Source organism: Triticum aestivum, chromosome 2A (genome assembly GCF_018294505.1).
Source record: "Triticum aestivum cultivar Chinese Spring chromosome 2A, IWGSC CS RefSeq v2.1, whole genome shotgun sequence".
NCBI lineage: Eukaryota > Viridiplantae > Streptophyta > Magnoliopsida > Poales > Poaceae > Triticum > Triticum aestivum.
Genome location: NC_057797.1, coordinates 19855739 through 19883684, shown reverse-complemented (window position 1 = coordinate 19883684; position 27946 = coordinate 19855739). Strand labels below are relative to the sequence as shown.

At 46.0% G+C, this 27946-nt stretch overlaps 2 protein-coding genes across 2 annotated transcripts; both read right to left on the bottom strand.

The window, feature by feature from the left end:
* Nucleotides 1-17982: 17982 nt before the first annotated feature.
* On the bottom strand, nt 17983-19767 carry LOC123191360 (ethylene-responsive transcription factor 1B-like). Its single transcript, XM_044604131.1, has 2 exons — nt 19735-19767; nt 17983-18822 (listed from the first exon to the last, which is right to left on the bottom strand). Exons 1-2 carry the CDS (start codon nt 19765-19767, stop codon nt 17983-17985), a joined length of 873 nt encoding a protein of 290 aa, XP_044460066.1.
* A 3500-nt stretch (nt 19768-23267) lies between these two features.
* Nucleotides 23268-23939, bottom strand: LOC123184356 (ethylene-response factor C3-like). The gene has a single exon (XM_044596501.1). It carries the CDS (start codon nt 23937-23939, stop codon nt 23268-23270), a length of 672 nt encoding a protein of 223 aa, XP_044452436.1.
* Between the last annotated feature and the right edge of the window lie 4007 nt (nt 23940-27946).

Sequence of the window (27946 nt, the reverse complement as noted above, 5' to 3'; positions counted from 1 at the left end):
CTCCATCGCAATGGAGTCCTGGCGCGCCCACTCGAGGGCGGCGTCGTCGTCGTCGTCGAACTCGGCCTTCACCGGCGCCAGCCCCGGCTCCATCTTCACCGGCGCTAGCCCCGGCTCCGTCTTTGGCTTGACGAAGCGCGGAGGAGCTGACGAGGGGGCGCGCCGGCCGCCCTCGTTGATGACGATGCCGGCGCTGCGAGTGCGCCGGCCGAGCGGCGTCTCCGCCGCGGGCTCGGCCTTGACGCCGAGCAGCGCCGGAGATCTGGAGGAGTGTGAAGAAGAACGGGATGAGGAGGAAGAAGAGGAGGCGCCGAACCTCCTTGGAGCCCATGGCCCGGCGCGTCGGTGCTGCGCCGGGGCGGCCACCCTCGCCAGGTACGCCAACGGCGGGTCGTTGCTGCCCTCGAGGTACGTGAGCACGCCCTCGATTGTGCGGCCGGGGACGCCCCACCAGAGGTGGCGTCCCTCGCTGTTCTGCCGGCCGCCGACCACCGGCGTGCCGTTGGTGGACGCCAAGCGCTGCTGTTGGCGGCGCTCGAAATACGCCGCCCAGGCCGCGTGGTTGTCAGCGGTGTACTGGGGGAGGGAGAGCTCGGCGTCGGTGAGGGACGTGCGCACGATCTCGACCTCCTCGGCGAAGTACCGCGGCTTCGCCATGGCGTCTGACAACGGGGGAATGGGTACTCCCCCGGCGCTGAGTCTCCACCCCGTCGGCCCGGCGCGCATGTCTGGCGGCGCCGGGAGGTTTGCCTGGAACAGGAGTCAGGACTCCTGTTCGCGGAGCGAACGGCGGCCGAAGCCGTTGGCCGCCGCCTCGTCTCCGAGGAAACATTCTGCCATGGCAACGGCGACGGGCTCGGGAGAGGTAGAGAGGGAGAGGGAGGGGCTGGGCGGCGGCGCTCGGGAGAGGTAAAGGGAGAGGGAGGGGCTGGGCAGCGATGAGGGGCGGCGGCTGGTGTGGGCGCAGGTGAGTGGAGGCCGCCGACTTTTATAGCCGGGCCGCGCCCGTGTGTACGCGTGTGAGGGAGTGGAGGCGTCGGCGCGCCGTCCCGTGACGCGCCGCCTGTGAGGAATCAATGGCAAGGTTGACCGGCGGCAGCCTTGCCATTGATTCCCCGCGGGAACCGAGGCCGTTGGGGGAAGACGAGGCGCCGAGTCGCTGACGCGGCTGGCCCGCGTCTTTTTCACGCCAAAACAGCTCGCCCCAGCGCCCCCGGGCGCCCCCAGCGCGCCGGGTTCGGCCTGGGTCCGCCGGCGCTGTTTTCGGCCCAAGCCGGCAAAAATCGGGCTCCTGGGGACGCGACTGGGCCGTTTTTTCGGCGCCGGCGCGAAATAATCGCCTGGGGAGGCCTTCCTGAGAGCGCGGCTGGAGATGCCCTGATGTGGGGGTTGTTTTCACCGGAAAGTGACTTCCTTGATTTTGGGGTGAGAGGGCCTACGTAGGGCGGCTGGATAATACAGACATCGTGTGCGTCACCACTCATCAATCCCTCTATGTTTATGTTTTTATAGGCGCTGAAATATCCTGGCTAAGTTGCTGGACGAGCACACCGGCCGGCCGAATCCAGCCTCGATTCCGGCAGACCTACATGCATGTGCATTATTTCTTCATCAAACAACATTATGGAGGATTTAGTTTGAGGTCACTCTCAGTCCAGCCATAAACTAACATATGGCCAGAAGGCCTTGAGAAGCTAGCAACTACCAGCTTTCTCCTTAGTTTGCACAGCTCAACTTAACCAAGACCTACTGAAAAAGTAACCTGACGGTGAACGATCGGTCTAGGGTCATAGAGACTGCCCACGACGGGTCGAAGTCGAGGAGACCAGAGAAGCTTCGGAGATGCTCGGTCCGGCTTCGGAGTGTGACGTGACCAGCCGCCGGCGGCAGCCCCCCTAGTTTTCTCCGTCACGACACTTGCCATTTCCCGGCCGCCCCGATCGAGCTACCAGTGCGGTCACCTCACCGGTAGCTAAAACCATCCTGAAGAAAATATACAATGCTATCTCCCAGATTCACCCGGACAGTGCCATTCCGGGGCAGCTCTTTTCTCACCAGGCTGCGCTTACTCGGTGTTAATTAAGGGATTATTCCAGTCAACTGGAGTATCTTGGAATTTGTTAAGCCCAACCTGTACTCGCAATAGATAAATAAATTATCAAATTCAAGGACTGTACTACGTTGATGTATCTGGTGAACGTTCTGCGCCCTTTCCCTGGACAGTAATTTTGTTTTTCAAACTGAGGCAAAAGGTTTGCCTCATACATTATTTAAGAAGAGAGTAGAGCTTCAATGTTTATGTTACCACACACCCTTGTTTAAAAAAATAATTACTCTCGCGGCATTATATATGGCACCAATTGCTTGGCGCCCGCGACGACCCATCGCGCCACCTCCCTCTTGATGTGTTGGAGAAAGATCATAGGAGAGGCACTCTTGTGTCGAAAGATTCACGCATTATATTCACTCCAAATTGTCCTGGATAGTAATATAATGTGCAAGTTGGATAGTTCGTTCATGTTGAATCGAAAGACATCTGTAATATATATTGAATTTTTTGTTCTTGCTCCTTGAATTCTTCCTCTGGGGTCAATGCTCAACGTTCTTAGTCAGAAAGGGGAGAAACCAACCCCACGCCACCTCAATGAATTATTCCCTCTGTAAAAAAAATATAAGGGCGTTTAGATCACATAGCGCAAGACGGGCATACATGCCCAACCGAACCACGTATGTAAGATCCAGCAGTGTTGATCTTGTTCTTAGACCAGAGATTAACATTTATGGGTGGATGTCTCATTTACATATCTGCCTGTGCTTTTCGAGCGATGGAGACGAACCGGATCAAGAACATTACAAACAGATGAATCTTATTTCAGTCCAGAAGAACAAGAAACCGTTAGAGATACCCCAAGCGTCCAAACTGTTTTCTATGTACTACTTCATTTACTTATTTGCTGCTACAACATCTCTGGTAAAATTATTTTCTCAGTTCCTACAACCTGGAGAAGGGTTTGCCGTATCTATATATCCCGAGTCCCGACCAATGGCAAACCTCTTACGTATTGATACTACATACTCATGATGTTTTAGCTGTTCAGGATGTCGTAAAATGTGGACGACCAATTCCTTCTTTTCAGGTAGAGCTCCTGAAAACAGGGGAAAATAATATCGATATGTAATGCTTGATGGTGCAGAAAAAAGGACTAAATGGAAAAAATGCTCGCATTAATAATGGTGATACCATTCAATAGTGCTTTTCGGATTCTGTGGACATGCTAAATTTACCATGTTTCCCGTAAAGGATTCGAAGTAATACTCACATCTATTGCATGCTGAAGCCATGCTCACTAAGCTAGCCTCACCCCATGGACAGCCTATCCGTTCCAAGCCTGTAGGAAGGCCCTGTTTGTCATGACCAACCCGAGTACATAACAGGTGTACCACACATTAGCAAATAATACTTTCTCGGCATGTTTTTGAGATATATTATGCCTAAATCATGAATGTTTCCCCATAATTATCTGTAAACCTTTTATTCGGTTTGTAATAACACCAAGTTGTTTCTGAATGTACACTAATAATCCTAAAATTTATTATTTCAGAATGCTAATTAGAAGATACAATAAATAATTGTCATGAGCTGTGACGCCACTTACAGGGACAACAATGGCAGACAAGCCAAGAAGGTTCCCGGCAAAATATAAATTGCATCAACTTAGCTGCAATAAAGAGACAAAATCGGAAACAAAAAGGTGTATTTGATTTCTGTAGAATAAAGTACCAATATCAAGCTTGCTAAGCGAACTGCTAAACTCATATAAACATTGAACTCCACTCATGTACTTCCACATTGCATACCCCTTTATACTATTAACTTCCAAATAGCTTGTTATATTACATTCCACATTGCATATATGAGAACTTGTAACTCCAGGCAGAGATGTTGAGCAATTAGAAAAGATAATTAAGCATAACTTTATTGTTGAAAACTTGAACATTGTTCATGCCACGTTCATTGCCATCTCCATCAAACTCCCTAACACCGGGTTGTTAATAAAACAAAGGTTCCAGGAACAGATTGATAGGGCACAACTAATTGAGACCCCAACCAAAGCACAGATTGGCAGCATGGACTAAAAATCCATTGAATATAGTTAAAAAACTAAATAATTAACCATTGACTCCAATCTAACAAATAACTCACAAAACGAGCTCATTCAATACATACACATGAGTTCGACTTCATCGATACATACACATAACTTAACCTAACTTAATCAAATCACCGTATGTTCAGTACCATCCATCACTGTCCTCTACTCTTTCTGTTCTCATTGTTATGCTTGCCTGTGGGCTTGCACTCCTTACTGTCTTTGTCCATGAGATTGTCTTTCTTGATACAAAGACTGAATTATCTTCTGAAGTTCATTCTCGAGCTCCTTCAACGTCTCCTAGACATGAGCAGTTGTCTTGACTGAGCGACCTCGAGAGGAGAGTAGCTCCAAGATGCTGGAAGAATTGAGGATGACAAAGCAAGCCTTTAACGATATCAATTTTTAAACAAAACAAAAATAGTACTTATTTTTATAATAAACATTTGTACTTATTTAAACTAGTTGTACAATATTATATCTTTAATTACTACGCTATTAATTCACATAGTTAACAAAATACAAAAGTTGCTAAATAATACTTATGATGTTCTCTGTTTGCTCTGCGGTTTTAATGTATATCACTAAGATTTTGTTTCTCCTAAACTAAAATTGTACTGATATAACAAAATTTCTCTTTGAGTTAATTTTTTTAAATTGTATAAACTATATAGTATATAAAGATATATTTTCATGTGTGTGTGCTCACATATAATAATAATATTAAATATCATGATATAGATTTTTAAATCATATAATCTAGAAAAAATATTAGTAGTGGTTTCTAGTGTATTATTAGGTAAGCTTATATAAACTTCTAGGGTATGTTAAATATGTCTTGCAACTTGGGTTCAATAATAAATTGACAACATGTGCTTGATTTGTACATGTCCTTCAAATAGAACAATTATTGTAATTATCAAAGAACAAAAAAAAATTGTAGACTTTGGTCATCTAGAATGTGTCTTGCAACTTTGCACACATAGGACTTGATATTTGATATGCACATCTAGAATGTGAGTAATTTAATTTGGTGTATAGTGGAGCGTCCACTAGTTTATAAAAGAGAAAAGTATGTTTTTGGTCCCTCAAGTTTCCGAAAAGTACGGACTTGGTCCCTCAAGATTTTTTGGTATACATTTGGTCCCTCAAGTCTTAAAACCGGACAAGTTTGGTCCTAAACCAGATTTTGACCCCGTTGACTGGATTTGACCGCCACAAAACCGCCCAATGAACAGTAAATTCGAGTTTATTTTAAAAAAATCTTCAAAAAATTCTGAAATTTTTTGGAGTCCAATATGCTTATATGCGTAAGGTGCGACCAAATTTTTGTGGTCTTTCGACACTCGAGGAGCTCGTGACAAAAAGAACAAAAATATCTGTCCGATGAATAGTAAATTCGAAAAAAATAAAAAAATCAAAAAATCCTGAATTTTTTTGGTGTCCAATATGGTTACATGCGCAAGGTGTGACCAAAATTTTGTCATGAAATGACGTAGGACGGGCTCTAGCAAAAAAAAACAAATTTTGGCTATTTGTGTGAGCGAAAATTTGTTTTTTTTTCTTTTTTTGCCACGAGCTCCTCGAGTGTCGAAAGACCACGGAAATTTGGTAGCACCTTGCGCATGTAAGCATATTGGACCCCAAAAAATTTCAGATTTTTTTGAAGTTTTTTTTGTTGTAAAAACTCGAATTTACTGTTCATCGGCGGTTTTGTGGCGGTCAACGGGGTCAAAATCTGGTTTAGGACCAAACTTGTCCGGTTTTGAGACTTGAGGGACCAAATGTATACCAAAAAATCTTGAGGGACCAACTCTATACTTTTTTGGAACTTGAGGGACGAAAAACATACTTTTCTCTTTATAAAATAAGAAGTTGAGAATTAATTTAAACATAGAAATCTAGTTAACATATATTCATTATGACGTGCATGACGTTCATTGAGAGACTATCAACCAAATTAAATCCAGCTTCAACACTATGAGATTGGTTTGTTCCATATAGTATGCACTATTAGTATGTAGTGTGAATTTGCCCCCATGTGAGTCTTCTCTTAGGTTTCAATAATTGTTCATACATAATATATAACTATATGGTAATTACTCTCATAATTTATTTTTTTGCGGCCTCTTGCTATCAGACCGAGGCAGTTGCCCTTTTTACCCGGTGCATGGATCGTCCCTGATAATGCTTCAGTTATATGGAATTGGAATTGAAACCTCTGGAAGACTTTTTGGGTGACCACCGTCTGCCGCCAGTCTAGCATGCAGCACCACGAGGTGTGACGGCCATGGCCAGCCGCACATGGGTTGGCGACCCCACTCGTATGCCAGATCTGGGCAGGGGCGGCTTCAGGCTATGCTCCCCGTCCATGGGCGGGACGAGATGGCCCTTGACCATCCTGGCCCCGTCCACCCCATCCTAGGTCGGTCAGCAAACCAGTGCCTACGGAGAATCAGCACTCAACATCATCACATCTGGCTAGGGTTGAAGAAGCACGAAGAGGAAAGGGGTGGAGGAAGAAGACGATCGACCCCGCCACCACCAGTAGTCGCACGGGGCTTTACCTGGCGACTCCGGCCGGCGGCGACCAGGAAGAGGAGCATGGACGAGGTGGCCTGGCGATGGAAGATGGAGGCGACGCCCAAGGAGAGCGACGCCAACGTAGGATACCTAGGTATGACAATCTTTGTAGGTGTTACCAACGTTTATGTAGCACTTCCCAGAAGGGTAGAAACACTAAGAATGTGTTTGGTTACCTGCATATACCTCAAGCAGGCCCATTGGATGCAGCTATTTTCGGTTTGGGGCTGTTTGGTTGTGTGCAAACAATAGTGGGCCTACACGAGTCCTTAAAGCATCACTAGGCCTGTATCGGTGGGAACGGCCAAGTCGACCGTTTCCAGCGAGCCAGGCCCAATCGATGCTCTCGAGAGCTTGCGGGTGGCTCTGCAGTAGGTGGGTGTAGGTGGATTGTAGCTATTTTCCTCTAATCACCTTCTTAATCTGCTTCATCCCTTCTACACAACCGTGCTTTGATTCAAGATAAGTTGTACACGAAACAGATGCACCTCGATGTTCTGATTCCATTCAGGTGACCGAATCATAGTTTCATTCACTGTATATGTTGAATTTCGTGTTCATATTGCATCCTTTTTCGATGAATTTTGACAAATTCGTGTCACGAGGTCGACCATTTGAAGTTTCCTTAAACGAGTAGTTTCACCTTACTGTTTGACACGATTTTTGTATTGCGTGTTTTCTCTTTCACAAATCATGGATGAGTAGATCTACATGTGACCAGTGTACTATAATATGCATGTCATGCTCCTAATCTCCTTCACTCCTAGTCCTGTTCACTAGTCTCTTCTGATCTACACAACTGTGCTTCGATTCGAAATAAATTGTACATGAAAAAGATGCACACTGACGTTTATTGAGTGTAAATTTCAATTTGGTGTTTATGTTTGAAGCTATTTTGGATGAATTTCGCCAAATACATCGGGCACGGCCAACAGTAGCTTCATCTCTTCGTTTCACACGACTTTCATATTATATTTATTATATTTTGATAGTCATAGACGAATACATATACATCTCACTAGTTCCTTCTAATCTTCCCAGTGTATTGTACAACGGTGCGTCGAACTTGTGAGAGTTCTGTCATGTATGTGCTGTTCATGTGAGCGTGTGCATGGGTGTGTTGTTCATGCAAAAGTGTGGGTGTGCTGGCACGTGTGCGTATGTTGTCCATGCAAACGTGTGGGTGTGCTTGCACGTATACGTGTGTTGGCCATGTAAACGTGTGTGTGTGTGTTTTGTCACGAGTGTGTCTGTTTTAATGTAACCTCTATGTTCAATTATACTTGTTAACTCCTAATCACAATGCATGTATACAACCAGACACTGGAGAGAAATTGCTTTCACGATGCAGGCAACCCATAAACAACATAAATTGACATGTATCTTCTCAACCAGGCTCTACTCAGCCTGTCTCGTTTTTTCATGCAATATCTGAAAATTGATGCAGATAATTAAACACATCCTTTAACTACGGAGAGCGAGAGAGGTTAGGGGTCGGAGGGAAGCTTCCGAGATGGCTCGGCTGAACAGCTGACTAGCAAAATACTTCCTCTGTTATGAAGCAACATAGTACTTTTCTCCCTGAGTGACGTACGTGCACTTGGTCCTAATAGTACTATTTTTCCAGCCGCGCCGGTCCAAAAACAAGTCTAGTCACAGCACAGGTAACCAAAACTATCCTGAAGCGACACAAGCAAGCGCGGCATATCGGGAGGGACAAACTCCTTTTCAGGTACGGTTGGGTGGCTGTTGCATCATTCATTTAAGGACGCGTCTAGCGGGCAAACGTGTGCCCGCTAGCGCACCCTGGCAGCCTCCTGTATTAGGTAAGTTCTGGTCCCCCTCAGTACAGATTTGGAAAGTAAAGGGCAGGCGTTCTCCCACGTCCCCGTCCATCCAGTTTCTCTTCTCATGTGCTTCTCTTTCACCTGTCGCCAGCGCCCTTCTCACCCAACTCTCAACTGCCACTGCGCCCATTGACCCCCTTCCTTCTTCCTTCTTCTCTTCCACCTGTCGCCACGCCCTTCTTCTCCCTCTTCTTTCTTCTTCCACCCAACGGAAGGACCTGCAATGGAAAACAGAAGAAATTGATCTACAAACCTCCAGCCAAAAATGAGATCAAGAGAGAAAAGTGTAATTTCTTCTCGCCTTTGTTCATCATGGTTCTAATCTCCTGCAATGTTTTGTACTGGGCCCTGTTGCAAGAAAAACACAGGGAGAGGGGGGAAAGGTGAGCAACTATAGTGCTTTTTGTAGGCAGGAATAATCTATCTTGCCAACTACTGGTTTTGTTGTACATCTAGAGAAACCCCTCTTGTTTTCCTTAGATTTGCTTTGAAACCAGAAGTGTGTTAGAATAGAAAAGCAGCAACTTGTAGGGCTTGTTTAAGCAAAAACCGTGTTATCAGCGAGCAAGTCATATGTTCTCCAGGGTGTTAAGTCTTAATGTGAAAAAAGGTTCGTGCAACTACTTGAGCACTTTTAAGCCCAAAAAAAACAAGTGGGCTGAAGTGATCAAATCATGTGTCCCCCGAAAAAAACTGTAGGAAGGTTGTGAAGTTGTTTAAGAAAATTCAGTGATGCCATTAAGCAAAAAATTGTAGATTGATTGTCATGTACTAACCTGACCACTCTTGTTTTTCCTTAGATTTGTTTTGAAACAAGAAGTGTGTTAGAAATTAAAAAGCAGCAAATTATAAGGGTTATTTAGGCAAAACAAGTGTTACCAATGAGCAACTCCGTGTGTGCTCATGGGTGCTAGAGAAATTTATGTGAAGAAATAAAAATATTGTGAGCGACTACTTGGGTACTTTTAAGCAAGAAATTGGGTTGATGTCAGCATATCATGTATCCCCCTAAAAAACTATAGGAAAGTAATGAGGTTGTTAGCAAATCCATTGCTACCATTAAGCCAAAATTATGTAGATTTTGTTGACATGTACGGACCTGCTCGGCTCTATAAAAGAAAACAGTGGGCGAAAGTAGTTGGTTTGTTCAAGGAAAAATCAGTGCTATGATTTAAAATCAAAAAATTGGTTAAATATGTTGTCATGTACTGACATGTTGGGCTCTAAAAATGGGAAACTGTAGGCGAAAGTAGTTTGTTTAACTAAAAGGAACTTATATATGGGATGCGGAAGTAACTTTTCGGGTTTATTTTAGGCAACTTACTGCACCCGTGTAAGCAAATTTGGTCATTTTTAAATTGGATGTGTTATATGGCTAACTACTCATGTTGATGGGTATGTTTTAGGCAACATGTTGCAACTATGTAAACAAAACTTTGTGGTGCAGACAAAGAAATTAAAAAGATGAAGTTCTGGAAAAGCAACTTTATATATGGATGACAAAGAGAAACTTGATGGGTACTCCCTCCGTAAAGAAATCTAGGTGGGCAGTTTTATGCAACTCCAATTCTGCCATTAAGCAACTTATGTGTGCTCGTGCGTGCTGGTAGTGAGCAAATGATTTCCTACCAATTAATGACATACTCCCTCTGTAAAGAAATATAAGAGTGTTTAGATCACTAAAGTAGTTATCTAAATTCTCTTATATTAGTTTATGGAAGGAGTAGTACACTCTTTAATTCAGTTTTATGTTCATCACTGAAAAGAAACTGTAGGGTAGTGTTGAGGTTTCTTAAGAAAGTTTAGTGCAATCAGTAATCACACACAATTGATTTCTCTCTAGATAGTAAGCAACTAATCTACAGGGGAACGGTATTAAAATTACCTGGAGAGTAGTGGTGGAGGTTTCTCACTTGGTTATTCCTTGGATAGCTTGAAATTTTTTAGGTGGGTTCTACAAAAAATGAAATGAAAATACAAAGTTGTTCGCCATGGTTTGTGTAGCAAACAAAGCTATGGTGGTCTTGTATGCGACTTGCTAGAAAACTGTGGGGGACTTGCTAGAGTTTTATGCGTGACTTGCCTGTTGTTTAGAAAAAAATTGTGAGTTTTCTGTTCCACATGCATAGATTATCTGTCGCCCTAATCCTCCTTCATACCCCCCCCCCCCTAAAATGTGTGCCTAAGTCACTTACTCGACTTTTCTATATTTGATTGACTTCAATTTCTTCAAGTTGCTTGATTTGTGAGTACCAATTGCCTGGCCTATCTATGTGGAATTGCCTAACCTTGATGTGCATATGTTTTCTGAACAATCAGTATAGTGGGAAAAACTGGTATTTTACTTCAATTGTATTAAGTTGCTTGATCTGTGTGTATCAATTGCCTGGTCTAGATGTGTGGAGTTGCCTTGTAGCAAATAATTTATCATTGAATATATAAATGAAACAAAAAGATGGCAAGTTTTGCACCATTTTGAGGCAACTTCAAAGCAATGGTTAGGCAAGTTGAAAAAAATGGACAAAACACAGAAAAGTCCATACTCCATGATAGGACAGAGATTCGGCAAAAAAACTCGTTTTGCAAAACAGGAACTAGACCCGCTCACATATAGCAACTATTAATGCTTGTTCCTTTTTTATTCCTATGCTTGTTCAACACCTTCGAATTATTGTATGGTTTTTACATCATTGTTTTCCTTTCTATGGTTTTTGTAGTGCACACTAGTTTTATTGTCATCACTGGAAAAATTGTAGGCAAGTTCTATGGTTGTGCGCTCGAAGCTATCAAAAAGTGTTGAGTTTATTACTTGCTTGACATTTGAACGCGACTTGCCTGTTTTGCATGTGTGATTTGCCTGACAAACAACCCCCTACCCCCTAGGGCTATGCCTAACATTTGTACGTGAACTAACATTTGTGTTTAACTTGCTTGTTTTGTATGTCCATTGCCTGGTCTAGTAGTGTGGACTTGCTTAACCCCTGATTTTTAGTCAAATGATTATGGGTGTGTTGTGTTTGTGAACTTCGATACATGTGTGAGGTGCCTCAAAAAAAACAATGGGGATGCTCAAATAAGGGGGAGAAAGTGCTTACCCGCAGCTTGCCCTCTATTTCTTGGTCTTCAATGATAATAAATGAATCATGGTCAAGAGCAGTCACGGGTTGTTCATGCCAATTGCATTTTTTTGCTCCTCCCAGCCATCTTTCCTACTACCTCTCTCTTAGTTACAGGGCATGCACGTACCCCTAGGTCGTCAATTTGACCAACCTAATACAAGTCATATATTACAAAAAATATACCAACATAAATCAGTGTTTCTACTTTCAAAAGGTATAATTTTTGTGTTATATAGTTTATATTGGGGTGATAAAATTGGCAACCTAGGTATACGCGCAGGACTTGTAAACTGAAACGGAGGTAGTACTAAAAAAAGAAAAAAAACATCACCATAAATGCATATCCAGGTGTCTTGTATGAAACGTCCAATACACTAACTAAAAATAACTAGCAAAATTCTGAACCATATGATGAAATGTGAAGGGAAATAGCACATGCGCAAAGTTCATGTGTTAACCAAGGCAACTACCTACATAGTGTTGGGCAAGTTTTGGCAAAAACCTCAAAGTCAGCTAAGTAATAAAACCATTAAAAGCAAATTATGAACCATGTTAGGAAACTAAGTAACAAACATTAGGCAAGTTTAGCTGTTTAGGATTGTTCATTATCTAAAGTATTTCACCAAGACACAGAAAGGCTCAACCTCCACTTGGGACCCAAAACAGCTACGCATTGTTTGGCCCCTAATTAAATATCCCAAATGCTAAGTTCAAAATGTCGATCAACGCATTAGTGTGTGCGAGTTTTTGTACTCTAATTAAGCAAGGTTGGAAGCATTGGCTAGTAACAATAACTGTGAGCAACTAGTGGTAACGCGCCTGTCTGCATCCGGAAAACTACCTATCGAACCATTGGGCCAAGTCAGAAAGCAAAATTGAGAAAAACTAGTATCCTTTGACCCTGGCAACTTCCAACATCCCACCCTCTCAAACTCGCCCCGGTGTCCCATACTGTCTACTTTGAGGAAAAAGCCAATGACCACTAACCCCAAAACCATCACGTCAAACTCATCATGCCTATTGTCCTCTCCTTATCCACACCATAACCACACCCCTCCTCTCCCGCTCGTCGCTTGCTACCCACCTCTGCCACTGGGCGTGCTGTGGGGGTTAGGCCCTGAAAATCGCACTACCACCCCGCAACCCCCACGAAAACCTTCACTGCCGCCAGACGACCAACGGAGAGGACCATGAAAACCATTGGGCAAGTCGAAAATTGAAAACAAGCAACTATTTATCAATTGTTATGCAAATTTTGTGAAAAGGGGGGAACCACACTAGGAGTTGTGCTGCACTCAACAGATAATTCCGGTATAGATAATGTATGAAATAGCAATATTTTTTCAAGTAACTGTTATTTGTTAAATGGTATTGCAAGAGTTCAACGGTAACCTGCTATATCAATGTATTTGGCTAGACCAGCTCAAGCAGTACAGCCGCTTAAGCATGTGTATAACGCTGCACCAAAAAAAACTCAAGGGAAAGGAGCTTGAGCTTCTTTTGGTAATCCTCCCTGACAACAATGGCTCGTTGTATGGTGAGGATGCCTCCTATTGTACAGTACTATGTTGCAAATATTTCATAGTCCTCTGCTCGTCATTTCTGCTATTCTCGCATATAATGAGTATTAATTTCAGGTGACATTAAGCACATTTGTGAAACCAAATTGGGATTAATATGACAGTGCTGTTTAGCAAAGCGTATATACTTGGCGAATGTCTCACTCAAAATCAACATTAAGGTAGTTATTAACTGAAAAAGGGGGGAATCACATTCCCTAGAGGATTACCAAAACCATTGACGATGGTGCTCCTGGCTTCGCCGCTAGGAGTAGCATTTCACCTAATATTGCGCCGGTGCCATGGGTGACTCGAGGATTTGATTTTATAACCGCCGGCCAGGATTCCTGTCCCAGCGCCGGCTCCTGGCTCCTCTCGTTGGAGATGGTTGGAGATGTCCTAAGCAAGTTGACAAACCCTATTAGGCAAAAACCATGACAATAACAGGCAACTAAGGAAGCAACAATTAGGCAAGTTCAGAAAGGAAAGTATAAACAGAGCGTAGTCAGAAAACAATACCAAGGATACCAAATATGTCAACAGCTATATTGAGGACTCAATACCAAAAATGTACAGTGATATATCTCGTACCTATCTCATACCTATCCCCAAAAATTCCCCCAAAAAACTAACAAATAGATCTGGAAAAAATCACAAGAGGGATCCTGGCAAATTAGCACTGCAAAACGAGCAGAAGTACTGCAAAAATCACAGTAGCTAAACACTTGAAGCCACAAACCCAACCCCTCCCTCATTCCTCGCGCATCTCGCACACCCGTAACCAAAATCTTGCACACACACATCCATCACCGAAAAATCGAGCAGCTCCACCATCCCTCATGTCTCCCGCATCTGGCATCCCCATAGCCAGACCCTTGCATGCAGATATCCACCCAAAAATAGAGTGCATCTCCTCCACGAGCAACAAACACAAGCATAATCGAGAAACAAGATGCTTACCAGAGATTTGCAGCCACGAAAACACTGCGCAGCCCGCGGAATCGACGGGAGGTAAGAACACGAAGTGGGGATAGTGTGGAATCGTGGAGCCTTGGCTTCTGCTTCTCTTCGCGCGGAAAAGCGTCGCACCTCGAATGACTCCCTCCACTCCTCCACTTCGCCGCACGACCATGGCTCTCCTCCACTTCTCCTCCTTCAAAAAATAACGCACGCCTCTGTTCGCCGCACGCCCCTGGCCGCCACACGTCCAAGGTCGCCACACGGCCCCGCGGAATCGGCCGCAGATTCGCCGATGACGCCTCGCCGGATTTGGGGGAAAATGGGATGGGGAGAAGAAACTGCCGAGGAGCGCTCTGCCTGTGGTTTCGATTGAAGAGTCGTAGTGTGTGGAGGGGGAGGGGCATGGAACGATGAGAGAGTAGTGGTGGGCCCTGGCACCGCCGCTCCCACCCAACGGGCCTCGAACCGACTGGGCAACACCTGAGCGCGTCGTCGCGATCCGACCGCGCGGCACCTGGGGCTGGCGATCGCGATCGAACGGTGCCGAAGGGTGTGTGCTCGGGACGTCTAAACAGCACGCGACCACTTTTTAGGTTTTAGGTTCATTTAATTAGTTCATGATTATTCCAGTCAACTAGATTAACTTAATTTTATGTTTGTTAAACCCTGGTGTAGTCGTAACAGACAAAACAAAAATCAAGGACTGCTTTATTTAGTGATCGTGTGAATGCACACCCTTTTCCTTTGAGTATTTCTATATCGTTTGGGTTTATATAGCCTATCTGTAGTGGCCTGCATCTACATACAGAAAGTGACTCTAGGTGAACTATAAGGGTTCGGTTGAGTGCATATATTGACTTCGTTGTTCTTGCTCCATGAATTCTCTCTCGAGGCATGGTCAATGCTCAACATTCTTAGTCAGAAAGAGAGGAAACTTGCCATTCTTCGTCTTGTTGTGCTCCTTTGAGATGAATAAGCAAAAGAATTATAACCAAATACTGTTTGACCAACAAATTCAGAGGTATGGCATGAAAAGAATTGCGCCCGGCCCTGGCCTATTAGGATCCGCCCATTTCCATCGCGTACATACTAAAGCAATTTACGATGCTACAAAATTGCAATTTCATGTTTATTTACACAACGAGAAATGAACCTGATACTCCATGTATGTCCCACATTTTGAATTATAAGATATTCTAACTTTTTTCTGAATCAGATGTATAGGATGCGCTTTGTATGTTTATTCACTCATTTTAGTATGTATGTAGTTCGTATTGAAATAAGTATTTTTCTAGTGACCTCATAACTACAAAACCACGACGATGGGAATATGATTTAAAAAATGCAACGAGTGACATCGATTTTATCACACAATCCACTTAACGTTGGATGTATTAAATTTTGTCGCTTAATCTTGGTCGTCTTTGATGGAAAGCCTTCTATCTTTAGCATGATACGATATGATCCCCTGGTGAACAATGAAACATATATTCTAGTTACAATATGACCCCCTGGTGATCAATGAAACATATATTCTAGTTATGATATGATACCAAATATAACCTGCTCATCCTTATTCTTTCCTAGCAACTTTGGCACAGCTGGATGCGGGCCCCGGAGTCCCTAGGTACTCTTCTCTCGACTCGCTCTATCCATGCCCTAAGTTATGTGCCTCCCCTAATTCAACATGATTCTTCTTTTTTTGCGAGGGTAAGAGAGTTTTATTCCATAATTAAAGGGTTACAATCGAGAGGCAAAAGATCCTCCACAAACGGTGGTCCTCTACCTAGCCATACAACAATAGTACTCTTCATACGATACAAAGCCAACCACAAGCTCCGCCCTTCCACGAAATTAAGAGGTGGTTGCCTGAAAGGTATCTATCAGGTTAGTAACTTCTGACTTAACCTTTACTCAACCGTCTCTCTATAGTCCTTTGATGGTTATAAAAGTTGGAATTGTTCCCTTGGGGTATGCAGACCACATTTCGAGTCGCTTATTAAGCTTACTGGTGTCGACACCATATTCCGAGTTTGATATCCTATTCTGGAATTCGAATACGCAAAAGGCACGAATATGTTTTCACTGATAGAAGGAAAATTTTAGATTTAGTCAACACTACACAACCACTACACATAAGAGGCAACACACTGTGAATGCAACCGAAGAGGTTTCTTGGCCCAAAAAAGTAAACCCGAAGACCGAACCAGAAGGATAGTCATTCCCTTTGCGTCTGCTCTTGCCCAGAAATGAACCTCCAATTGGATGATATGCACGAGGTGATCCTCCTAAGGGCGCTCACCGTTGAAGACGCAATTGTTTTGATGTTTCCACAGCCACTAGGTGAAGGAAGTTAGACCTTTCTCGAGCCTAGTAGGAGCTAATTGGGTTGAAGTAGCCACTAGTCGAGAAAATCCTCATCTCATCGTGGTAATGTAGCGGTAGAGTGGCACCAAGAGAGCACCTCATGCCACACTGAAGGGTCATGTTGCAGTTGTAGGTGGTCCGCTATCTCTACCATCTATGGGGGTAGCAGCGGGGTGGCAACAGGAGTGTTCGTGGCACATGCGGTAGTGATTGGTCGATGACCAAGGCCGGCCCCGTTTGATCTAGCCTGCATGGGTGGCAACAATCGCCCTAGATCTGGGGTTGTGGTGCCTGGTCGTGCAATGGTGGCGAGAGTGGCATATTAGCGGTGGACACAAGGTGTGCGACAGTCATGGGTCAATGTGTGTGTGGCACATGGATACTCGATTTTGTACACGATGACGATGGATACAAGGCATGCGGTAGAAATCGGATGATGCGAGTGCGAACGACGGGTGGTGGGGCCTGACGAGGCCTCCTTGTAATTTTCTTCAACATGAATGATCACTGACATGTCATGAGCTTCGCGGGATGACTTCATCAAGACGGGACAAGGCTGTCGAATGGCACCATGTGGGCTCTTGGCGGCACTAGCGCCTTCATGTTTGTATGTTGCATCCAATCACTGACCTGCTCCGTTTTACCCCTCGTATCTGTGGTATGTCCGGTTGAGTGGCGATGTCTACATCAGGTATGTGAGTGTGTACGACCACCGAGGCATGACAATCAGACTTGTAGCAATGACATCTTCATCTAAAAGTGAGGGTGACAATACATTGTGACTTAAGTTTGGTGGTGCTCTTAAGCGTGGGGTCTCGTACCCCAGCTTGAAAACTCTAGGTCTGACCTGTATTGGTGGTGTTCCACTATTCCCTTGTTGGAGGCATTCTCTAGAGTTTGCACATACTTCTTCAGGGAAACCCATGATCTAGCTTCCCTTGGAAGGATCTGGCGACGGCGACGAAAGCACATTGTTCCCTTCTTGAAGGCCTCTTTGTGCACATTTCTTGCCATCCGGGTGTTGTCCTTAGTAGTGGTTCATGTCAATGGTTGTTGTTGCATGTTGCAATTCGCTTTGACAGGACTTCTGAATGTCATGTTTTTTGTCTTCTTCCTTTTTTGTGTGGGTTTGCATGAATACTACTCATGCAGGGTGTGTGCTTAAGGTATTTGTATTACTTCAATGCGGCATTACGAGTTAATAAAACATTGCTCTTTTTTGAGAAAAAAAATGAAGGAGAAGGAGCTGATTAAGGGTGTACCAAGGCAAATCTTCTCATTAAATCATCTCAGACATGGACAAAAATCATGGAAATAGAAAAAACAAGAAATATTCACACAAGTACGCTTCCCAGGCTTAGCTAGAACAACCGTACGTGTAGTACTGTTGATAGTGTTATTGGTAAGCTGTATAACATGTAATCCTAAGAAGCTCGTCCAGGTAGTCGGCGCCGAGGTCCTCCAGCTCCACGACGGGACGCTCCTGCATGGCCATCGTCTTCTTCTTCCTCATCCTCGCCATCGCTACGTCGTTCGCTATCTCGACCTTGCTGCGCCTTCTTCTCTTGGAGTGGCGCCGTTTGAGCACCAGAACGGGCGATCCGTCCATGCCAGTGGACGTGGCGCCGAGGGCATGGAGCGACTCCTGGACGCGCTTCAGAGGGAAGTTGAGCGCCGTGGCCGTGCCCCGCGAGGAGAGCGCCGCCTGGTCATATGCCATCGCGGCGTCCTCCGCAGTGCCGAAGGTGCCCAGCCAGACCCGAGCACCGCCCCGCGTCGAGTCCCGGATCTCCGCCGCGAACCGCCCCCACGGCCGCGCGCGCACGCCGATGTACGACGGCGCAGCTGACGCTGCTCGCTTCTTGGGCCCAGGACTCGTTTCCGCGCCAACCGTCTCGCCGCTGCTCATGTCGGAGGGAAACGCGTCCCAGGACGAGAAGGAGGAGGAGGAGGAGCTGGAGGAGGGATTACTATTAGCAGCGGCGCCCATGCGTCCGGCCTGGAAATGATTCCAAGAAGCTGGAGCGGCGGCCAAGCCTGCTGAGTTCTTCAGCCTTGTTTCAGCCATCTCATCGCTGCTCAAGTCGTGGGATGGAAACGAGTCCAGCGATGAGATTGAGGAGCAGGAGGGGTCGGTGCAGCCGGTGCAGTAGTACATATCGCCGTGGTTGTCCGTGTATGTGTTGTCAGCCGGCCGGTGGAAATGGTGGTGTGCTTCCTCTCCTCTGTGGGCTAGCTAATCCGATGGGTAAATATATATAGATCGAGCTGACGAGCCTTGGGCTCTGAGAAATTAGAGGGAATTTTGTGTTGACAAATAGGAGTACCAGGACGGTGCCGCTTCCGCCAATGATCAGCTCTAAAAATGAGAAATACTCCTAGTTGGTAATGCGTACGTGGGGGAGTCGTTTTCTCTGGAAAGTGTGTGTTCGGTTTTGGGGCTGTGCCTCAACTGAAGTGAGAGGGGGCGCTGACTGACGTAGGGCGGCTGAGTAAGACAAGCCTCATGGGCGTCACCTCCTAGCGTTGACGTAGCTCCCTCGAACTGGTGGACACAGGCTCGATTCCGTGACACATGCATGTTTATTTTGAATGAAGCATACATCAAGCCACGCAACATCTATTCTAAATTCTGCAAGAGAATTTTGCCCCTAATCATGATCATGCAAAGTATTACTGGTGGGCGGTGCCACAGAGCGAGAGCGTTTGTGTATCTACAGACTTGGTGTATCCGACCTTGTGGAAATTAGGTTAATGTCCTCTCAAATTCGTTCATATATATGTATCTGATGAGTTTATGTTAGTGTTTTCTATCGCTTTTGTTGGTGTTATCCATTGTGATTTTGGATTGTGCTTTGGCGTTCTATTGAAGATCTTGTGGTTCTACGACATGTACTTTTAGGAGATATCCCCGTCCCGGGCATATTAAACCCTCATGCATGGCTTCCTGTTCGATGGGCGACTCGAGGGTTTCTGAAACCTATCAAGGTAGTCAAGTTTGTGCAGGTGTACGAGGGGCGGTGTTGTTGCTTCAATTTGACTGCACTCACTTTACTAAAGCCTTGGCATTATTTCATGTTGCAAAGATTGATACCATGGATAAGATGATTTTGAGAACTTCACTGTAATTCTTAGTTATAAGACTTACTTTGTAATTTCTTGGATCTATGACGTGAAGCATCGTACCTGTGATTTTCTTGAAAGTTAAATAAATTTATAGGTCATTCTCCAAAAAGAAAAAGAAACTAGGTCAAGCGGTCAACATCGTAGTTTTTCTTTACATAGATGCCTTTCAGTTGAGTAATGCCAATATAGTTTTGCCAATTCCACAACTACTTTACTGAGGTCGCTCTCACTCCAGCTATAACCAAGACTAAGACCTCCTGAAAATTAGACAAGACGAGGTCGACGAGAACCGGAGAAGCTTCGGAGATGGCTCGGGGTGATGTGGACAGCCGCCGCCGGCAGCCTCCCAACTTTTCGCTCTGACGACACACCCTATTTCCCGGCCGCCCCTAGTCGAGCCAGTGCCGTCACCGATGGCGTAAACCACCCTGGAGAAAACAAATAATGCTAGTACCATCTCTCTCAGGTTCACCCGGACAATGCTATACTGAACCGATACATTCTCATCAGCTGCTGATGGATTATTAATTCCAGCAGTCAACTAGAAGAACTTTGGAATTTGTTAAGCCCCAAGTGTACACCCAATACAGATAAACTAAAATCAAGGACTCTACTACGTTATTATATGGAAGTGCAAATTTCACCCTGCCTATTATGGGCTTGTATATATCCTACTTGCTCAACTGGAAGGCATCTGTGTAGAACCGTTGGTCAGCTATAAAAGTTTGGTTGATTGCACATATATATATTGACTTCCTTGTTCTTGCTCCATGAATCCTCTCTCTAGGTATAGTCAATTTCAATATTCTTAGTCAGAAAAAGAAGAAACTCCCCTTCTTCGTCTTGGTCATGCTCCTTTGACACAAAGAACAAAAACAGTTTGACCAACAAATTAAAAAATACGGCATGAATCGTCCGTTTATGCCTTTATCCCTTATAATTCTAATGGATTGCTAAAGAAAAAGAAAAACGTGCACCCTAGCCGTATTAGGCTCCTCCCACGTCCATCATATACATAGTAAAGCAATTTGCAATGTTGCGCATCAACCTGTGGTTGGATGGTTAGAAGGACGGTGGTATCCCCAACCCACAAGAGTTCAACTCAGTGGGAGGAGACGTTCCCGTCAACTGCAAGGCACCTACGGTGACTTTGTACTGTGAGCGACTTCGATTGTACTGTGTTGAAAAAAAAAGCAATTTGCAATGCTACAAAATTGCAATTCTAGGTTTATAACTGATAAACAAACAAAGGCGACATGGGTATTTTTTTCAAGATTGCACATGTGTAAAAGATGGATTGATAATGTAACTAATATAAGTCACCATTCAGGACTTTGCTCTGCAGTTCCGTCGAGGACTCAAGGGTTTTGTCGTGCTGCCACCATTTCCTTGCTCCCTTTCCCCTCGGTTCCCCGGAGGTTGCGATTAATGAGCCCGTATGCCCGCCGGTGAGGGTGGCAACAAGGTTTCAACCGCTCTGCAGCTAGTGCAGAGGGTTTTCATTTGGCTATGGCGTCCAAGCGGCAGGGGCCTCCGCAGGTGTTGGTCAATCTCCTTAGTCAAGCCAGTCATGAGGCAGCGATGGGAGTGGGCCTTTGTGTGCCTGTGTACTACTGCATGTTTTCGGTTTACTCGTCTGTGTACTACTGCAGTACTCAACTTCTCGTCAAGGGATGAACAAAAAGTAAACAAACAATTCTACTTTGAGCCAGTCATGCTACTGCAGTAGTACACAGAGTACCACTAGTAAAAATGAGCGGTGGAAGAAAGAAAACATGTTTTCGGTTTAATCGTCTTCGGTCCCGGGTTTTTCGGTGCGGTTTTCGGTCCTCAGTCTTTTTTGCCCACCCCTAGTTGTCGCCCTGGCTCAACCACTCTGCATCATATTCTTGATCGACCTCTTCCTGTAGCGTATCCTTTTTGGCATGGTTGTACATAGGCATCAGGAGAGTAGCTGACGAGGTGTGCTCATCGAGTTACGGTGATCATCCGCAGTTGTTCTGCATGGCGGCCACGAGGCATGTACCACTCCTAGTTATAGGGTGAGCGCCTACTTTGAGCTAGTCCTGGTCATATCCCAGGTCGGGCTTTAACCTAAGATCTCAAACCCGAGCCTAGATCAGCCCAAAAATGCAAGTAGTGTCATTTTTTTCTATTAAAATCATTATTTCAATCATTTTAGAATATATACATAATTGTGCCTATGTTTTTATCTTAAAAATCCTAGTGTTAGGTGTTTGGTCATCTATCGAGTTTTCGGGCTCACATTGTGGGCCAAAAACTAGTGCATGGGCCTGCCCCACCATCGCTCTTTCAGGCTGCCCATGCCCAAGCCTGCTTCAAGCCTAGATTATGAGGTCGTCGACAAGGGAAAAGCGAAATCCCTAATTGAGGAGTACTCCATCCAAAGATCACCCCCACCTCCCTAGATTATGACAAGTGGTGCGCTACTGCCACTTGTGGCAACCTATGAGTTTTCCTTTTTTCGTAGATTTATTTATTAAAAAAATATTTCTTAAACTGTATGTCAAAATCTCGAACCGTTTTCACCGTTGAATTTCTGGCGTCAAAATCTTCAAAACTAGATCTCGTGTTGATAGGTTTTGACGAAAAAAGGAACCGGGAGCATGTTTCTTTTTCCCTTTCCGGAAGCCGATTCCGAGAGGCACGGCCATGCCTCTCGCGGAAGCAAAAACGTATCTCTCACAAAAGGAAAAAAAACATATTTTTTTCGTTTTTGATGGACACGGCCGTGCTCCGCGGAAGCAAAACTATGTCTCTCACGGAAGAAAAAAAAGAAAAAAAAACGTATTTTTTCCCGTTTACGAGAGGCACGGCCGTGCCTCTCGCGGAAGCAAAACCATGCCTCTCGTAAAAGCAAAACTGTGTTCTAAGGAAGCAAAAAAACAATACGCATTTTTCCGCACAAAAAGATCAAAAAAATTTGTCAAAAAACTAAGAAAACCCGGTGAAAACCGAAAAGTTGAGAAAAAGGGAAAAAATCATCTAAAAAGCAGGAAACGCGTACGAAAAAAACAAAATTCAAAGAAAGCGCCCAGAACGCGACACGTGGCGGCGGCTGAAGTGGCGCGCTCTCAGTCCACCGCAAATGACCATTACGAGGCTGCCGAAAGGGCGCTCGTTAACTAGTTGTTCTTGGGAAAGCAAGGCTTGGTGTCTTCGTTCCCTGAAGCAAAGCAGGCGTCAGCGAGATCAACTTCAAAGTGGGTTGGCTGCTGCTTTGTAGTTGTATTTCTTTATTCTACGATGCCCAAGCGTGTAGGTTGTCGTCAAGTTGCACTTTGATTTTCTATCAGTTTGTTTGCTTGCTTCGTGCAAAGTGTTATAGCCTTATAGGGTTGTTTGTTCATCGTCCTTGTACATATCATTCGGCCTTTTGGGGCTATAATTGGCTTTAAAAAGTTGGGCGTTTATCACGTGTAGTTAATTCACCAATTAACTGCACAAAACCCAGGTGCTCCAACTTGAAATGACACCGCCTCAAAGCTAGCTGCAAGCCTACAACCGACGTACTCCGTAGAGAGTACGTAGTAACTAAGCTGTATTACACGTGATCCTGAGAAGCTCATCCAGGTAGTCGACGCCGAGGTCCTCCAGCTCCACGATGAACCGCTCCTGCGTGCACGTGGCCATCGTCTTGTTCTTCTTCCTCGTGCCTACCGCGGCATCGTTGGCCATCTCGGCCTTGCTGCGCCTCTTTCTCTTGGAGTGGCGCCGTTTGAGCGCCAGAACGGGCGATCCGCCCATGCCTGTTGCGGTCGCGCCTAGTGCCTGGAGTGACTCCTGGACGTGCTCGAGGGGGAAGTTGAGCGCCGTGGCCGCGCCCCGCGAGGAGAGCGCCGCCTGGTCGTATGCCATGGCGGCGGCCTCGGCCGTGGCGAACGTGCCTAACCACACCCGCGCGCCGCCTCGCGTCGAGTCCCGGATCTCCGCCGCAAACCGTCCCCACGGCCGCGCGCGCACGCCGATGAACACCGGGGCTGCCGGCTTCTTGCGCTGACTCCTTGTTTCCGTGTCGATCATCTCGCCGCTACTCAAGTCGGATGGAAATGAGTCCCAGGACGAACTCAAGTCGGATGGAAATGAGTCCCAGGACGAACTCAAGTCGGGTGGAAATGAGTCCCAGGACGAGAGGGAGGAGGAGGGGTCGGCCGCGGCGCCCATGCAGCCGGCGGTGTAGTAGCACATATCACCGTGGCTGTCCATGCGCGTGTTGTCAGCCCGGCCGGTACTACGCGGAGACGGTGGGTGTGGGTGTCATCAGTGGGCGTGCTCCCTGTGCAGGCACAATTAGCTATTGCCGTGGGGGTTTTCGTTCAGAAGCTGCGCGGGTGGGTCACAATATATAGGGCAGCTAGCCGATGGAGCCTGGCGGTTTGACAAGAGTAAAGTAAACCAAACTTTGTGCTGACAAATAGGAGTAGTAGTGTATGTATACTGGAGTAATACGTAGGGCGGCGGTGGCAGTGCCACCATCGGTAATTCGGTATCGATCAGCTCTATAAATGACAAGTTGCGCTAGCGGTACGTGAGATGGATTGGGGGTCGTTTTCGTGGCAAAAAGGGCCTTCATTTTGGGGTTGGGTAAATGGGTGAGAGGGCTCACGTAGGGCGGCTGGGTGGGCGTCGCCATCGGAATATCCTGCTAATTTGGAGCTCCTCCGTCGTAGTCTCGTGGAGACGGCGAGCGGTCGACACCTAGAGAAGCTTCGCAGATGGCTCCGGGGTGGTGTGACATATGACCAGCCGGCGGCGGCAGCCTGCCTTACAACTTTTCCCCCTCCGACGACCGCCCAGATCGAGCTAGCTAGCTAGTGCAGTCGCCTCACCTGTAGACAAAACCATTCAGATTAAAATCAAAGGCTGCTGGCTTGCAAAAACGTTTTATATTATAGAACGGAGGGGTGGTATCTGGTGAACGTTCTTTAGTTCGCAAACTTAACTTTGATGCTGAATTGGAAGCCATCTACTATGTAGAAGTGAACCAGAAAAAGATCAGTGTTACCCTCTGAAAAAGAAAAAAGAAAATGGGTTCAGGGTCGTCCACCACAGATTGACTTCCTTGTTCTCGCTCCTTGATTCTCTTTCTTTCTACGCGTGTATGGTCAATGCTCAACGTTCTCGGTCAGAAATAGAACAAGTCAACCCCTCTTCTTCGTCTTGATCCGTTTCTTTTAGTATCTACTAGGGCGTAGAAACAAAAACAATTACCAACATACGTTGTATTTAATACTAGTACCGTATGGATCGCCATGATAGGTTTCTTTAACAGAAAATACATGAAGCTGACATTTCACGAATTCATCTCTTCTAGTTCCATCGCAAGCAGCAAACGAAACCACAACCATGGGAAGTGCTTTTAAACACGAAATGAGCAGTGTAGATTTTATTTTGCGTCGCATAACCCGTTTCATTTTGGACCTATCTCATGTTTTTTATTGAGATACAAATTCACGATCCACTCGCGTTTTATATATCAGCTTTTTTTCGACAGCGCAAGGCTAGCGTACATGTACAACTACTGAACCCGGGTAGGTAAAATCCAACAATGCATCGAAAAATTCCTTCGCCCCGTTTTATATATAAAGCAATGACCAACAACGATTCGATACAAACTCACGCCGCACCAACTCACGCACACACCCAAGGCTGATACAATGACGGTGTCCGCAGCAACACCACCCTACCACTAGAAGAGCTACCGGGGTTCTCAACCGTGAAGACACCACCATGAAGAAACGAAGCCGCATATGACAAGCCATAAGCTCCAAAGCGGCGCCTTCAGGAAGGGTACGACAAGAATGTGCCGCCACCGCCCGATCCGAGGATTAAGGTTTCCCCTGAAGCAACACGATGGGCAATGAGGACCGTAGCGACACCTTCAAAAAGGGCACGAACATCGCCGCCGCCGGCCTGCCCGAAGGCAGAATAGGTTTTCACCCCGACCCACTGTTGGGGAACGTAGTAATTTCAAAAAAATTCCTACGCACACGCAAGATCATGGTGATGCATAGCAACGAGAGGGGAGAGTGTCGAACACGTACCCTCGTAGACCAAAAGAGGAAGCGTTATGACAACGCGGTTGATGTAGTCGTACATCTTCACGATCGATCGATCCTCAGTACCGAACGTACGGCACCTCCGTGTTCAGCACACGTTCAGCTCGGTGACGTCCTGCGAACTCACGATCCAGTAGAGCTCGAAGGAGAGTTTCGTCAGCACGACGGCGTGATAACGATGTTGATGAAGCTACCGTCGCAGGACTTCGCCTAAGCACCGCTACGATATGACCGAGGTGGATTATGGTGGAGGGGGGCACCGCACACGGCTGGGAGAGATCAATGATCAACTTGTGTGTCTATAGGATGCGCCCCTGCCCCCGTATATAAAGGAGCAAGGGGGAGGCCGGCCAGCCCCTGTAGGGCCGCCATGAGGAGTCCTCCTCCTCCTAGTAGGAGTAGGACTCCCCTTTCCTACTCCTACTAGGAGGAGGAAAGGAAGGAGGAGAGGGAGAAGGAAGGAGAGGGAGGAAAAGGAGGAAAGGGGGCCCGGTCCCCTAGTCCAATTCGGTTTGGGCTAGGGGGGCGCGCGCCCTGCCTCCTCTCTTCCACCACTTGGCCCATGAGGCCCATTTCTTCTTCCTCGTATTCCCGTAACTCCCCGGTACCCCGAAAAATACCTGAATCACTCGGAACCTTTCCGATGTTCGAATATAGTCGTCCAATATATCGGTCTTTACGTCTCGACCATTTCGAGACTCCTCGTCATGTCTTCGATCTCATCCGGGACTCCAAACTACCTTCGGTACATCAAATCACATAAACTCATAATACAGATCGTCATCGAACTTTAAGCGTGCGGACCCTACGGGTTTGAGAATTATGTAGACATGACCGAGACACGTCTCCGGTCAATAACCAATAGCGGAACCTGGATGCTCATATTGGCTCCCACATATTCTACGAAGATCTTTATCGGTCAAACCGCATAACAACATTCATTGTTTCCTTTGTCATCGGTATGTTACTTGCCCGAGATTCAATCGTCGGTATCTCAATACCTAGTTCAATCTCGTTACCAGCAAGTCTCTTTACTCGTTCCGTAATGCATCATCCCGCAACTAACTCATTAGTTACATTGCTTGCAAGGCTTATAGTGATGTGCATTACCGAGAGGGCCCAGAGATACCTCTCCGACAATCGGAGTGACAAATCCTAATCTTGATCTATGCCAACTCAACAAGTACCATCGGAAACACCTGTAGAGCACCTTTATAATCACCCAGTTACGTTGTGACGTTTGGTAGCACACAAAGTGTTCCTCCGGTATTCGGGAGTTGCATAATCTCATAGTCATAGGAACATGTATAAGTCATGAAGAAAGCAATAGCAACATACTAAACGATCAAGTGCTAAGCTAACGGAATGGGTCAAGTTAATCACATCATTCTCTAATGATGTGATCCCGTTAATCAAATGACAACTTATGACTATGGCTAGGAAACTTAACCATCTTTGATTCAACGAGCTAGTCAAGTAGAGGCATACTAGTGACACTCTGTCTATGTATCAACACATGTACTAAGTTTCCGGTTAATACAATTATAGCATGAATAATAAACATTTATCATGAAATAAAGAAATAAATAATAACTTTATTATTGCCTCTAGGGCATATTTCCTTCACCCACACACATTGCCCCCGGGATTGGTACGTATGCTGCACCACGCTACCGAACGTCACACCCCGGCCGCCACGCCGCCCACACGGCCATGGCCACCGGGCACCACCTGAGCAACAAGCTCCGCCCACGAGACCTGTGCTCCAACCACAAGAGCCGCTGCCCCGGCATCCAAGACCACCCCAACCCCCTCAACATGGTCCACTAACGCTATCACTGGAAAAGCAGGCCCTTTGGGTAAGTACGGGGCCCTGCTGGCCGAATAGGGTAGGGGGAGGCCACCGGCAGCTGCCGGCAATGCCGCAACCGTCGTGCCATTTCTCAAATTGGTGCCAGATCGTCGTCACCACCCCTGGCAACAACAAGACCCGGAGGCACCGCTGCCACCTCCCCGAAGCGCTGCTGCTACCGAGCGGGAGGACTCTGAGGCCCCGCCGGCGGCGACAGCTGGGCTTTGCCCGCCGTGCCTTCAGGCGGCAGCGAGGGAGGAGGAGTAAGGGGGGAGCAAAGGCCGGCACCGATTTAAGGTTGG

Excerpts from the sequence above, each read along its gene's own strand:
- LOC123191360 (XM_044604131.1), bottom strand. The coding sequence starts at position 19,767 with ATGCTTCACGTCATAGATCCAAGAAATTACAAA. Across the intron at positions 18,823-19,734 it reads TAGATCCAAGAAATTACAAA|CTAGCCCACAGAGGAGAGGA; the intron begins GTAAGTCTTATA and ends CCATCGGATTAG.
- LOC123184356 (XM_044596501.1), bottom strand. The coding sequence starts at position 23,939 with ATGGACAGCCACGGTGATATGTGCTACTACACCGCCGGCTGCATGGGC.